This window comes from Chiloscyllium plagiosum, unplaced genomic scaffold (genome assembly GCF_037043375.1).
Source record: "Chiloscyllium plagiosum isolate Xiang-an unplaced genomic scaffold, Cpla_swu_hap1 HiC_scaffold_1, whole genome shotgun sequence".
NCBI lineage: Eukaryota > Metazoa > Chordata > Chondrichthyes > Orectolobiformes > Hemiscylliidae > Chiloscyllium > Chiloscyllium plagiosum.
The window spans coordinates 65,068,137-65,081,799 of NW_028270139.1; the positions used below are offsets into that span (position 1 = coordinate 65,068,137).

A 13,663-nucleotide genomic window follows, 5' to 3' on the forward strand; every position below is an offset into this window, starting at 1 on the left:
AAAAATAAATCCTAAAGATATTCTGTGAAATGTAAACTGACTGAGCAAAGGGGGAGCAGGTCAATATCCCGCTACTTACCCAGCAGCTGCGGGCTTCACATGCAAATAGTTTTCTTGCACAAAGAGCGGTGCTATTGAGTAATCATGAAAGAAAAGGTCGGACTTGTCTATCAGACTCATGTGGACCGCCTCCTCTCCAGTAGCAAATACTTTCCTCACAACATCAAAAGGACCCTGAAATAAGGAAATTGACTATTTTGTAAGAAATATCCATAACGACTTTTTAAGTATATGGCAGTAAAATAGGATATTTATCTAATTGAATATCCAAAAGGTATTTTGTTTTTCAAGATTCAAAACATGATCAAAATTTTAAGATCATCACAAGTACGACTCAATATACTTCACAATTGTACTAAGCAAGACTAAAAGTGCAGCATGATTTTCCAAAACACCTTTTGTTCAGCTTATATCCTATTCCCCTTTGCAGTTTGTCCTGGGAATACCAGTGCTTGATCCCAAAGCTGAACGCACTAAATTGGGAGAAAGTAGCTTAGCAGTCGCGTGACTGGACCAGTCATCCAGAAGTCCAGACTAAATGATCTGGGGACATGGGTTTAAAACCTCATCACGACAGCTGGTGGAGTTCAAATTTAATTAATGAATTGAAAACCAGTCTGAGTAATGGTAACCACTGCTAATTGTCATAACAATCCTATCTGATTCACTGATGTGTTGGAAGGACAGAAAGCTAACAATTTATCTGATCTGGCTTTCTCTGACTCCAGACCCACAGTAATGCCACTGACCCTTAACGGTCTAGCAAGCCATTCAGTTCACGGACAATTAGAGAAAGGTAACTTGCTGCTCAGTGTTAACATCAATACTCCTGAGCAGAAACCCCATAAATATGACTTAACAAATTATACTAATGAAAATCAAATATTAATCAGTACTAGGACACAAATTCACACAATTTGGGAAGCCCAAACTCTAAAGATCATATACCTTCCATCATCTGTGCAACAATAGAGAACAAACCATCTAAAATGATGACCTCACCAGTTTAGTATCTTTTCTCGTCTTGCTGCCATTTTCTTTTGCCTGATCATAAGTCAAAGTCTTGTTTTCTGCACACCACATACTGAGATTATGCAGAACCTAGAAAATGTGGGGAAACAAAGACACACAAGTGACAAGGTCAATGATATCTAAATATTCAGGAATCATGCTGAGTTTTGGACAGAGGAAAGCTTAAAATAAACTTAAGGACACTTGAAATAGCTCAAGAGTCTCAGTTCAGACTAGAAGGTGCAGTCTGATGAATTTAGAATTATTTCCTCTACCCCACCAGTTTAGCCACACATCAGGACCATGGAACAGACCACAGCTGATGGAGATGGGCTTTGATCAAGACTTGCTAATATCCCCCAAATACCTTCCAATGAGAGCTGCCGGAGGGAGTGACAAGACTACCTGACACCTGTTGACAAAGATCAGAACTTTAGAAACAGTGAAGATAGCAGCCCACAGAGAGAGAAGCAGGATGGTAACATCGGATTTGTTTTTCTTCCCCCAAAATAAATGCAACATGCAGAGAGGAGACCAAAAACAGTAGTTGCTGGAAAAGCTCATCAGGTTTGGCAGCATCTGTGAAGAGAAATCAGAATTAACATTTTAAATTAGGTGACCCTTCCTCAGAACTCAGTTCTGAGTCACCAGACCCAAAACGTTAACTTTGATTTCTCTTTACAGATGCTGCTAGTCTGGTTGAGTTTTTCCAGCAACTTCTGTTTTTCCTTCATTTACAGCATCCAACGTTCTTTCAGTCTTCATGCAGAGGAGAGAGATGGAATACTTTCCAACAAGTATCAAATAAAATGCCTTTGTAAGCCTCAATGTCCAAAATTTTAATCTAATGACTGCGTTGTCAGTGTCTTGAATGCTTTGAATACCCATTTGTTGAAAAATAAACATGTGAATTGCCCAAGACATTAGTGCCCAGATCACACTCAAGACAGACTCAATATTATAAGACCTGCTGGAAAGCAAATGAGGAAAGTAAATTGATTGAAATTCATAAATATGATTAGTAAACAAGGAGCTTGCACTGTTAGAGGAGCAAAGAGATTTGATGTCCAGATACACACATCACTAAAGGTTGACACAGTGGTACAGAAAGCAATCAAAAAGGCTAATAATATTTATCAAGGGTGTTAACATCAAAGGTGGGAAACATTTTTATACAGTTGCACACAACCCTGATCTGACCCCATCTGGAATGCTGCATCAGCTTTAAACATTACATCGCATTGCCTTGGTTTGGCACAGATTCACCAGAATGCAAACAAGGTTTGGACAATTAAATTACGAGGATAGGTTGCATAAGCTTGATTTGTAATCCCTTAAGCAGAGGAGTCTGATCGTTATATAACAATTTTGAGAGGTTTGACAGAGAAGCTCTTTCCTCTAGCGATTATATCTTTAGCACATGTGGACATAAGCTAGGAGCTAGGCCATGAAGAAGTGAAATTAAAAAAAAAAAAAACTTTTTCTACAAAGGATAGCAGAAATTTAGGCTTAGCCCTCCCAAAGGTCTGTGAATTGTTGTGGTTCTGTTCGCCGAGCTGGGAATTTGTGTTGCAGACGTTTTGTCCTCTGTCTAGGTGACATCCTCAGTGCTTGGGAGCCTCCTGTGAAGCGCTTCTGTGATCTTTCCTCCGGCATTTGTAGTGGTTTGAATCTGCCACTTCCGATTGTTAGTTCCAGCTGTCCGTTGCAGTGGTCGGTATATTGGGTCCAGGTCGATGTGCGGAAGCGACAGATTCAAACCACTACAGGGACAAAACGTCTGCAACACAAATTCCCAGCTCGGCGAACAGAACCACAACAACGAGCACCCGAGCTACAAATCTTCTCACAAACTGTAAAGGTCTGTGAATGCTCAACACAACTGTCAAGGAATACAACGCAAAACTAACAAGTAGAGCTCAGGGACAGACAAGTCATGACACAACTAAATAGTAAAATTGGTTTGAGCCTAAACAGCCTCCTATTTCAATTTACACTGCGTAAACAAGCTCAAAGATCCTCAGCCCTTGGCTCAAACCCCAGCTTCTTTTTAAATGAAAAAGAATTGCCTTTTTTTGAACTGTACCTTTCAGAATTTTGTTTGTTTCTATTTTCAGTTGATTCTGGAGAGTTATATACAAATGACAAGTATTGTGTTTTAAGCAATTAAACAATACTGCAAACTAAGTGTAGGAACAGTCATGTTATGAAGGACTTGCAGCCATTAGTTAGTAACAATGGCATAGATCCAGTTAAAACAAATTATTGAGGCAACAAGGCGGTTTCTGCAACCTATTATTTTACAGACTTGCACTGCACAAAATACAAACATTCTGATACCGATTCCAGTTCACAAACCTGTCTGATGTCCTGATTTGCTGCAAGTATAATTTCATTCATAGCAGGAGGGGGAATCTTCAAGCCTTCTTTAAAAGCAACAGTCATCATTGCTCCCTGAAAGAGAGTGTCTTATAGAAGTGATCAGAGGGTCATATACATAGGATTTTCTTCAGAAACAATACAGACAGTGAATTTTATTTTTGATATAGTAATAGGATGATGTAAAATAACTATTCCGTGATACAATTCTGCCTTGTCCCTACTAAAGCAGCCAGGCCTATGAGGTTCACTGAATACAATGGATAACTAATTTCCAGCTCACTTTTCATCACTATTTATGCCCTCGTGTGGAAGTGAGAGAAGGGTCACTTCTGCCAGTTTCTCAACAAGAGGGGCGGCAAAGATCCTATGGTTAAGAATTGAAGGCGGGGTTGAGATTGCAAGCACAATATATAGATCAAAATAATTAATATTTGGGTGGTTAAATAAGATATCATAATTGCTACCTTCAAAGCAGAACAACCAATATATTAAAATTTAAACTACCTGGAAACCAAGCAATGGCAGAATACATATCAATTGACAAACAGAGAAACAACTAATCCAATCCCACCTTGATTTGTTCTACTCGAGGCCGCTGAAAGCGGAGGTCAAAGCAGTAATTGGCCAGTGAGCGGATCTTGGGATGATTTCGGTCATTACATATACAGAGAATAGGAACTTTGGTCCGTTTAATGAGAGAAATCATTTCCTAGAAAGGAAAAAAAATCCAAAATTACAACTAATCAGTTATCAATCAAGGTCTACATCTCCACTGAACTCAAAGCAGTCTTCATCCCCAGTCCAAACATACAAAGGTATCTAGGAAAGGAATTTCCAGATATTCTATTCCCTAATTAGTCTGTTTTTTTTAAAATCAGGAGCATACATGGCTTTTGGATGGAGTATATATTGTGGAAACACATTGGATGGATCCGTGGTTTTTTTGCTTTTGTCACGGCTGCAAGTTTACCAGCAATTGCTAAATACAAATCAGGAACAGAAATACAAGGTGAATGTGATAAATGTGTATAATACATAACAATAATTTGGAATGTGGATTTTAAAGTGCAGAGGAATATAAATTATCCGAATATCAGATTATCTGAAGAAGATCTCGAGGTTCCGATTGATGTACTGTTTCTAAGACCGGTTTCCAACACTGATTGTGTCTTTTGTTTAGTGATTAAAAGTGAACTTGGCTTACTGAAATGCTGCCAAGAACAGTCCTGGGCACCTCTCCAAATGACTGACCTCCTGCCCTCTCTCTCTCCCCACACTTTCCCTGGAGTTCTACACAGATGTATACTTTAAACACACACACCCTCTCCCCCCCCCCCAGATAGTGTCTCCAACATTGTTCTGTAGAGGCCAAAAGTAGAACCTGTCAAAACGTTGCAGTAAGAAGTTGTGCGCGCGCGCTATTTGGAGACTCCCCCACCCCCCCACCCCCAAAAGGCAGCAGCAACAGTTGTTGTTGTTGGTGTCCAGTCCGGCTGCCAAGGAGAGGGGGCCGGGGCAGGTGGGGTGCACGGGGTTTTTTGCCGGGGGGGGTACAGTGTTGGACAGGGTGCAGGGGATGGGCAGGGGTGCTACTGCCTAGTCTCCTGAAGGGGCGCAGACTTAACAGAAAATTCCAAACCCCAGAAGTAAATTATTGAATCAATCAACCGAATAATCAATTATGCAAATAAAACAGTGCCCGCCCATCTCGTTCAGATAATAGAGGCTCCTCTGTAGAAGCAAATATGGTTTTTGTTTTAGGGTTTCTGCAAGGGTAACTATTTCTCAAAAAAAAAACGTCAAAGTCATTTGGAACAGTGAATTAAACAGAAATTACAGGCTTTCTTGGAAGTTAAGTGCCAAGCAAGGTACTCTTAAAATTAGTTGAAGAAACGCTTATAATGTTGTGTTTAATGACATACAAAAATTATAACAGTCAAATGCCACTAGTAGTTTGAGAAGAATTAGGTTTTATTTCAGAATAGCTGCTTCATATCTGCAGAAAGGCAATTGTTAGTTTGTAGAGAGAATCTGTAGAAATTTTCTGGCTGTCAGAACTGAAGGAATCTGGGAAACAAAACTGGAAACAGTCAAAAATAGAAGACAGATAAAAGCATCATACCAGATGCAAGTGGAGAATACATTAAAAAGACAGTATTAAGGAACTCCACCTGAATGCATGTGGCATTATACCAAAGGCTGATAATTTGATTGCATAAATTAAGGTAAATGGACATGATTTAATTACTGTTAAGACGATATAGCCAGATACTGAACAAAAATATCCAAGGATATTCTACATTTAGGAGGCATAGTCCAAAAAAGGAAAAGGAGAGGTAGCACTCTTAACATGAAACAACATCAGAACACCAATCACAGAGAATTTTCAATCAAAGGATCGAGATATAGAATCAGTTTGGGTGGACATAAACAGCAAGGGAAAACAAACACTAGTACCAAAATAAAACAAAAAACTCAGATCAAAATTTGTGAGAAGATTTGTAGCTCGGGTGCTCGTTGTTGTGGTTCTGTTCGCCGAGCTGGGAATTTGTGTTGCAGAGGTTTCGTCCCCTGTCTAGGTGACATCCTCAGTGCTTGGGAGCCTCCTGTGAAACGCTTCTGTGATCTTTCCTCCGGCATTTATAGTGGTTTGAATCTGTTGCTTCCGGTTGTCAGTTCCAGCTGTCCGTTGCAGTGGCCGGTATATTGTGCTTATTGATTGAATCTGTGGATGAGTGCCATGCCTCTAGGAATTCCCTAGCCGTTCTCTGTTTGGCTTGTCCTATAATAGTAGTGTTATCCCAGTCGAACTCATGTTGCTTGTCATCTGCGTGTGTGGTTACTAAGGATAGCTGGTCGTGTCGTTTCGTGACATAGGACAAAACAGGAAGACAGCTAACGATGCGCATCCATGAACTCCAACTAGTCTGCAACACAAATTCCCAGCTCGGTGAACAGAACCACAACAAAGAACTCAGATGCTGAAGATGCGAACCAAAAAACAGAAATTGCTAGAGAAATTCAGCAGATCTAGCAGCATCTGTGCAGAGAAATCAGCGTTACCATTGAGCCCAGTGACTTCTTCGGAACTCAATCTAATACTAATTTTGGACACATTAGAAATCAGGAAATTAGAGATGTGTAACATGGGTAATACAGTAATAATGGTAGACTTCAATTTGTATATAGACTGGGTCAACCAAATCAGATATGAAGGATGAATTCCTAAAGTGTGTACAAGATGGGTTTCAGGAAAAGTACATTCCGAAGTAAATTGGGGATGGGGCTACTTCAGATATGGCATTGTGTAATGAGAAAGGACAAATTAATAACTTTACTGTAAGATACCTTTTGGCAATACTGACCATAATATGATAGAATTTTATAGGAAGAATTAACACAACATAGCATATTCTGAAACTAGGATCTTAAATCTGAGCAAAGGAAACTATGAGGAGCAGGTTAGGTAAGGTGGATTTGGAAAATACATGAAAAAAAATGATGATAAACAGGCAATGGTTAGCAATTAAAGAAATATGACAAGGTCTACAACAGATATACACTCCTCTATGGAACAAACTCCCAAAGGAAAAGGCAAATTCTTGGATCAAAGGAACTGGACTATAAGAATGTCAGAAATAATGATAAATCTGAAGACTGGGAGCAATTTAGGACCAAGAAACTAATACAGCAAGGGAAAACACAAGTGCAAGCTAGCAAATCACAGAGGAGTCTGCTAAAGCAGTCTATTGGCATATAGAAGAAAAAGGATAGATATGGGTCTATTAGAGGCAGACACAGGAGAATTTATTGAGGAGAACAGAAAAATTGCAAAGAAATTAACAGCTACTTTGCACTTGGCTTCAAGAAGAAAATCTCCAAAAGTACTCAGCCTCCAAGGAATTTGTTAAAGTGGAAAGCTAAAATAAATTAGATTAGTAAAGAGGTGGTGCTTGACAAATTAGCTGGATCGAGGGGCAATTAATCTCCTGAACCAGATGAACTTCATCCAAAGGTGTTGTGGGAAGTAGCAAAAGAGATGCATTGGTAGTTCTCTTTCTTAATGTTATAGACTCTGAAAATGTTCCTGCTGACTGGAAGATAGCAAATATAATTACTATTTAAGGAGACAGGAAGACAGAGAATGGAGAACTACAGACCTGCTGGCGAAGGAAGGATATTAGGATCAATTAGAGAAGGATATACTAACTGAACATTTACCAAAAAAAAAGGACAGCATCAATGGATTTATGAAAGGGAAATCATATCTGACAAACTTGTTGGGATTTCCTTTTTCAGGATTTACCTACATCATAGACAATGAATGCTGTGTATTTGAATTTTCAGAAGGATTTTGATAAAGTCCCACACAGGAGGATAGTAAATAACATTAGAGTTCATGGGAGTTGGAGAAACACACTAGTTAGATTGAGAATTAGTTAACAGATGGAAAGCAGAGTGTAGGAACAAATGAATTATTTTCAGGATGATTGGCTGTTTAGTAGGATACCACAAGGGTCAGTGCTGAATCCACAATCCATAATCTGAATGTAGGGACAGCAGAAAAGGGCCTTTGAATTAATTTGATTTATGCGCTGTGAAATGTTTGAGAACTCTTGTGGTGCAGTGGCAGTGTCCCTATGTCTGTGCCAAGTGGCCCAGGTTCAAATCCCACCTGCTCCAGAATGATGATCGATTTGAAAATGAGTACGTGGGGACCAGTTGCAATATTTCTACATTTGCTGATTACACCAAACTGGGTGGGAATTCAAGTTGTGGGGAAGTTTCAACGGGACTTGGAGAGTAAGTGAATGGGCTAGAGTATGACAAATGGAATATGAACATAAGTATGAAGCTAGTCACCTTGGCAGAAACAAAAACAGAAAAGCTGTTCTGTGACATCCTTGACTTAGCCCTCCTTTGAGCCACATCATAATTCTGCATGGGAATCTGCATCTGCAAATCCCCAATCTTATTTACCATATGCAGTGCACATATATAAAAGCCCTGTAACCCTGACTCGCTTCTTGTTACCTTTGCCTTTATGCAAGACTCACCTATTGACTTACCTACTCTAGTGTTATCTATCCCTCCCAGTATTCCATCATTTGGTGTTCCTTTTTGAAATTTTCTCCTCATTCCCACAAATTCCCAGAATTATTTTTCCAATTGAGTATAATTAATTCTACTACGGTAGTTTACAGTGATTACGGTATATAGGTCAGTTGTTCAAATTCTTGATTCATGGGCAAAATGTGAATATAATTAATTTGTCAGCAAACAACTATGCCAAATCAAAAAATTCAACTCGGTCATAATGGGGTGGGAACCAGTAACACTCCCTAGAATAAGCTACAGGAGACCACACTTACATTACTTCATGGATTGATTCTCAACACTGCAGTGGCGATAGAAACTAGCAGTAAATACTGGAGAACAAGAATGAAAATCCCAGAGTGGGCAAGTGCACTTTAGCAGGAATTTAAGAATTAAGCAATCTACACTTTAAATATAAATTTCACTGAACAGTCTCCTGTTCTTCTTTTAAATTATTTACTTACTCATGGGATTTGGGCATCACTGGTTTGCACTGGCAAAAGCAATTTATTGCCTGCAATGAGCTACCCTTGAGAAGGTGATGGTGAGCAGCCTTCTTGAACTACTGCAGTCCATGTGCTGTGGGTTGACTCACAATGTCCTTAGGGAGGGAATTCCAGGATTTTGAGCCAGTGACAGTAAAAGAACAGAGAAATATTTCCAAGTCAGGATGTTGAGTGGTTTGGAGAGAAACTTGCAAGTAGTGTCATTCCTGTGTATCTGCTGCCCTTGTCCTTCTAGATGGAAGTGGTCATGGGTTTGGAAGGTTCCCGCTGTCTAAGGATCTTCGGTAAATTTCTGCAGTACATCTTGTAGAGAGTACACACTGCTGTTACTGAACTTCAGTGGTGGAGGGAGTGGATGCTGGTGCTAATCAAGTGGACTGCCTTGTTCTGGATGGTGTCAAGCTTGAATGTTGTTGGAGCTGCACCCATCCAGGCAAGTGGGGAGTATTCCATCACACTCCCAACTTGTGCCTTGTAGATGGTGGAGTTGCTTTCGTGAGTCAGGTGGTTAGTTTCTCACCACAGTAATCCTCACCTCTGACCTGCTCTTGTATTTATATGGTGTGTACAGTTGGATTTCTGGTCAATGGTAAACCCAAGAATGTTAATGGGGGGGGGGAGAAAGAAAGAGAGATTCAGTGATAGTAACACCATTGAATCTCAAGGGGTGGTGGCTAGACTGCCTTTTATTGGAGATGGTCATTGCCTGGTATTTGTATGGCACAAATGTTACTTGTCGCTTGTCAGCCCAAGCCCTAACATTGCCCAGGTCATGTTACGTTTGAAAATGTACTGCTTCAGTATCTGAGGAGTCACAAATGGTGCCGGATATGATGTAATAAGTGAACACCCATTTTTGACTTTATGATCCAGGGAAGGTCACTGATGGAGCAGCTAAAGATGGTTGACCCTAGAAAACTACCCCCTAGGAACTCGTGCAGAATTGCCCTGCAGCCAAGGTGACTGACCTCCAACAAGCAGCTTCCTATCTGTGACACCAACCAACGCAGACTTTGTTCTGATTCGCGTGGATTCCAGTTTTTCTAGGGCTCCTTGATGCTACACTCAGTTGAACACTGCCTTGATGTCAAGGGCAGTCACTCTCACTTCACCTCAGAAATTCAGCTCTTTTGTCCATATTTGAACAATAAGGAGGTCAGCAGCTGAGTGGCCCTGGCAGAATCCAAACTAGGCATCACTGAACAGCTTATATCTGAGCAGGCACTGCTTAATAGCACTACAGATGACACCATCCATCACTTTACTGATAATCGAGAGTAAACTGATATAAACAGATATATAAATACTATATACCATTGGAAACACCATCCTGCACGTACAACATTAAAGAGCAGTTCCCCTTTTCGCAGTCACTCAATACACAAACATAAACTAGACTCGGCATTTCGCCAAAAGTTGCCTGGACATTGTTTAAACACATAAGCTTCCACATTAAATAAAGCAAACTGTTACCTGTATCCCTCCCCTGTCCTCATTGCCAGCCATTCCATCCACCTCGTCCATGATTAGCAAGTGTTTAGTGCTTACTGATGGTGCTCCTGAAAAGAAAAACATAATTTAGAAAAAGCAGAAAAGCTGGTTAGCTATTGTCAAATGGTGCCAACAGCTTACTGGAAAAACTGATGCAGACCCACTTCATTCATCAGCACCCACCTGATGAGAATCCTTTGATACTTGTATTGTTCAGTGACTCTGCTATCACTTCCTTCAGTGTGTTTTTGCTGCGAGCATCACTGGCATTAAGTTCAACATAGCTGTAGCCCAGATCCTTCCAGACAAAAAGAAATCTTTGAGTACTTCTGAAAACATATGTTGGAAAAGCAACCTGTTAACACAACAAATGTTTAAGTCTGCAATGGACTGCAGGACAGCGTACGGGAGGCAGGTCAAATCAAAGCATTTAATGTGAAATTGGACTGTTATCTGTAAAGGAAGAAAATACAGTGGTAGAGAGAGAAGTCAGGAGAATGGCACTCTGCAAACTGCTAACATAGTAAGCCAGCATAATCCCAATGAGCCTAATGGCCTCCTTCTGTACTGTAACAATTCACAATTGTGTGAACAAACCATATAAGGCTCAGATGAGCAAATATTTGGTCAAAGAGATAGGTCGAAGGTGTGTCTTTCAGGAGGGACAGAGAGGTATAGAAGGTATTCCAGAGCTATGCAGAAGTAGTTAAAATCAACCATAAACAAGAGGCCAAAATTAGGAACGTAGAGGGTTTAAAAGATTATGGGGAAGAAAAAGATTAGTGATAAGGAGGAGTGAGACCGTGGTAAAGATTTGAAAACAAGGATGAGAATTTTAAAATCAAAATATTGCTTGATTAAGAGTCAATGTAGTTCAGTGAGCGCAGAGGTTACAGGAGAATTGGACTTGGTACAAGTTAACATGCAGGCAACAAAGTTTTGAATGACATCAAGTTTACAGAGTGCAGCAGGTAAGAAACCAGCCAGGAGTTCATTACAGGGCCAATCTAAAGGTAATGAAGCATAAAGTTTCAGATGAGCTGAAACAGGGACAAAAGTCAGACAAATTTACAGAAGTACAAGCTATATATTAATACAGGATCAGAAGTTCATTTTGAATTAATTAGGACATCAAGAGTTGCAACCAGACTGGCTTAGTATCAAATGATTGCCAATGAGAGAGATGGAAACAGATTTCAAATTAGAAACCAAAAGCAATGTTTTCTGTCCTCCCAATATTTAATTGGAGGTAATTTCTGTTCATCAAGTAGTGGATGTCAGATAAGTTGCCTGGTAGTTCAACAAAAGTGGAAGAGTTGGTAACTTGCAGCTAGGGTCCTCGCAGTGTACATACGAAAACTAATGCCACATATTTGAATGATGTTGCCAGAGGCAGCACATACAGAACAAACAGGAGAGGACAAGAATATTTCCTTGGGGAACCTTGGACTGGGGTGGAGACATCAGAGGTAACAGTGCAGAAGCCATTTCAAGCAATTCTTAGACTATTTCTATTGTATTTATTCAACTATCAAACATTTTCTGAAATCAGAACAACTGGAGGCAGAGACATAAGTAGAAGTAGCAATAGGCCATACAGCTCTTTGAGCCTGCTACATCATGAAATATTATCATGGCGATACTTTGCTTCAACTCTGTTTTCCGGTCTTAATGGACTTTTCCTTAGTCCACATGTGTGCACAAATGGTTTTACATTCCCCAGTCAGCAGACAGAACGTCGTCTCTGTCAACCTCTTCAGTATCTTGTACATTCCTTTGAGACGATCTCTCATTCCAATCAATGCAAAAGATATAGATCCAATCCACTCAACCTCTCATCACAGAGCAATCCTCTTATCCCAGGGATCAATTTAGTGAATGATTGTTGCTCTGCCTCCAAAGCATGTATGTCCTCCCTTAAACATAACGACGAAAACAGCATATAGATCAGCAGTAGTCTCATCAAACCCTGTACAAGTGTAGTGAAGTTTGTTTATCCTTATACTCCAATATCCTTGCAAATAAGGCAAGGATGTAATTTGCCTTCCCAATTGCTTATTGCATCTATACACTATATGCTCCCTGCACAAGTACATGCAAATCCCTCTGAAAAACCAACGTTTACAATTTCATGCCTGAGCATGCAAAGGCATTTGTAAAATTTGCATTTCAACGTTGATTAACATATTCAATGTATACATTTTATGACTACTGCTCCCTTGAATACCAAAATCAGTTTCATCTTGGATTTCAGAACCGCTATTTCACTGCTCTAAGGAATGCAAGAGGAAATTTGAATAAGGTATTTAATATCATAAGGGTTTAAATAAAGTAATTTTTTTTTTAAAATGGCTTTAAATGGCTTAAGGGTTAATATCTGGAGGGATAAAGATTTCAGGAAAGTGATAGAACAATGAAAATGACATGAAAAAGATTATGCAATAATTTTGACTGTAATTCATGATGGGGACAGGGGCCTGTTAGGGTGGAGAATACAGATTAATTAGGAAATTGACTAAGTATAAAAGCGAAACAAATCTGGGGACAGAGTGAATAATTGGGAGTAAGCAGAGTTATTCAAAAGAACAGTCACAAAATGATCTCCTGCTTTGCACTGTTCTAGGATTCCAAAGGTCACAGCATTTAATGAGTCACAGCAATGGGTAATGGTGACAACAGAACAGACCAACATCTCTGCCCATTTTCTGCACAAAGCTCTCTTTAGATACATTTACTCCTTGTTGGGGTACAATTCCATAGACTCCAATGGTGCTCTAATGCCTCACTCAAAAGGTATTTCTTCACATGAGCCTTAATCAGGATTGCTGGCAGGTTAATTCACTGAAGGAAGCATGACAAGCCAATCATTTTCTGTCCTTCCCCAACCATGTAGCTCAACTCATGAGATAAATTGATTTTGTCAACAAGAGAATGTTCAGAGGATTTTTTTTACCCATTTGATCTTGGTATTGGTTTGGTTAGATGTGTACACCAAACAGCCCAGCATTTAAAATCAGAATTTCCCCAGGCATCAACATTACTTTTAATAAGCTGGAAACCAGGTGCAGCTCTGATATATGAGCTCCCATGAAAATCTGTCACTTTTGAATTAGTCT

The 13,663-nt window shown here is 39.8% G+C and overlaps 1 protein-coding gene across 4 annotated transcripts in view; it reads right to left on the minus strand.

Annotated features, from left to right (window-relative positions):
* Nucleotides 1-13,663, minus strand: part of rfc1 (replication factor C (activator 1) 1) — an 86,367-nt gene that overhangs the window by 8,316 nt on the left and 64,388 nt on the right. For all 4 annotated transcript variants that reach the window (XM_087987318.1, XM_043692868.2, XM_087987321.1 and 1 more), the window contains exons 15-20: nt 10,731-10,845; nt 10,530-10,615; nt 4,025-4,162; nt 3,430-3,525; nt 1,063-1,161; nt 80-234 (exon numbers count right to left, since the gene is read on the minus strand). In XM_087987318.1, the coding sequence (XP_087843444.1) occupies nt 80-234; nt 1,063-1,161; nt 3,430-3,525; nt 4,025-4,162; nt 10,530-10,615; nt 10,731-10,845 (689 nt within the window). The remainder of the gene's footprint in view (nt 1-79; nt 235-1,062; nt 1,162-3,429; nt 3,526-4,024; nt 4,163-10,529; nt 10,616-10,730; nt 10,846-13,663) is intronic.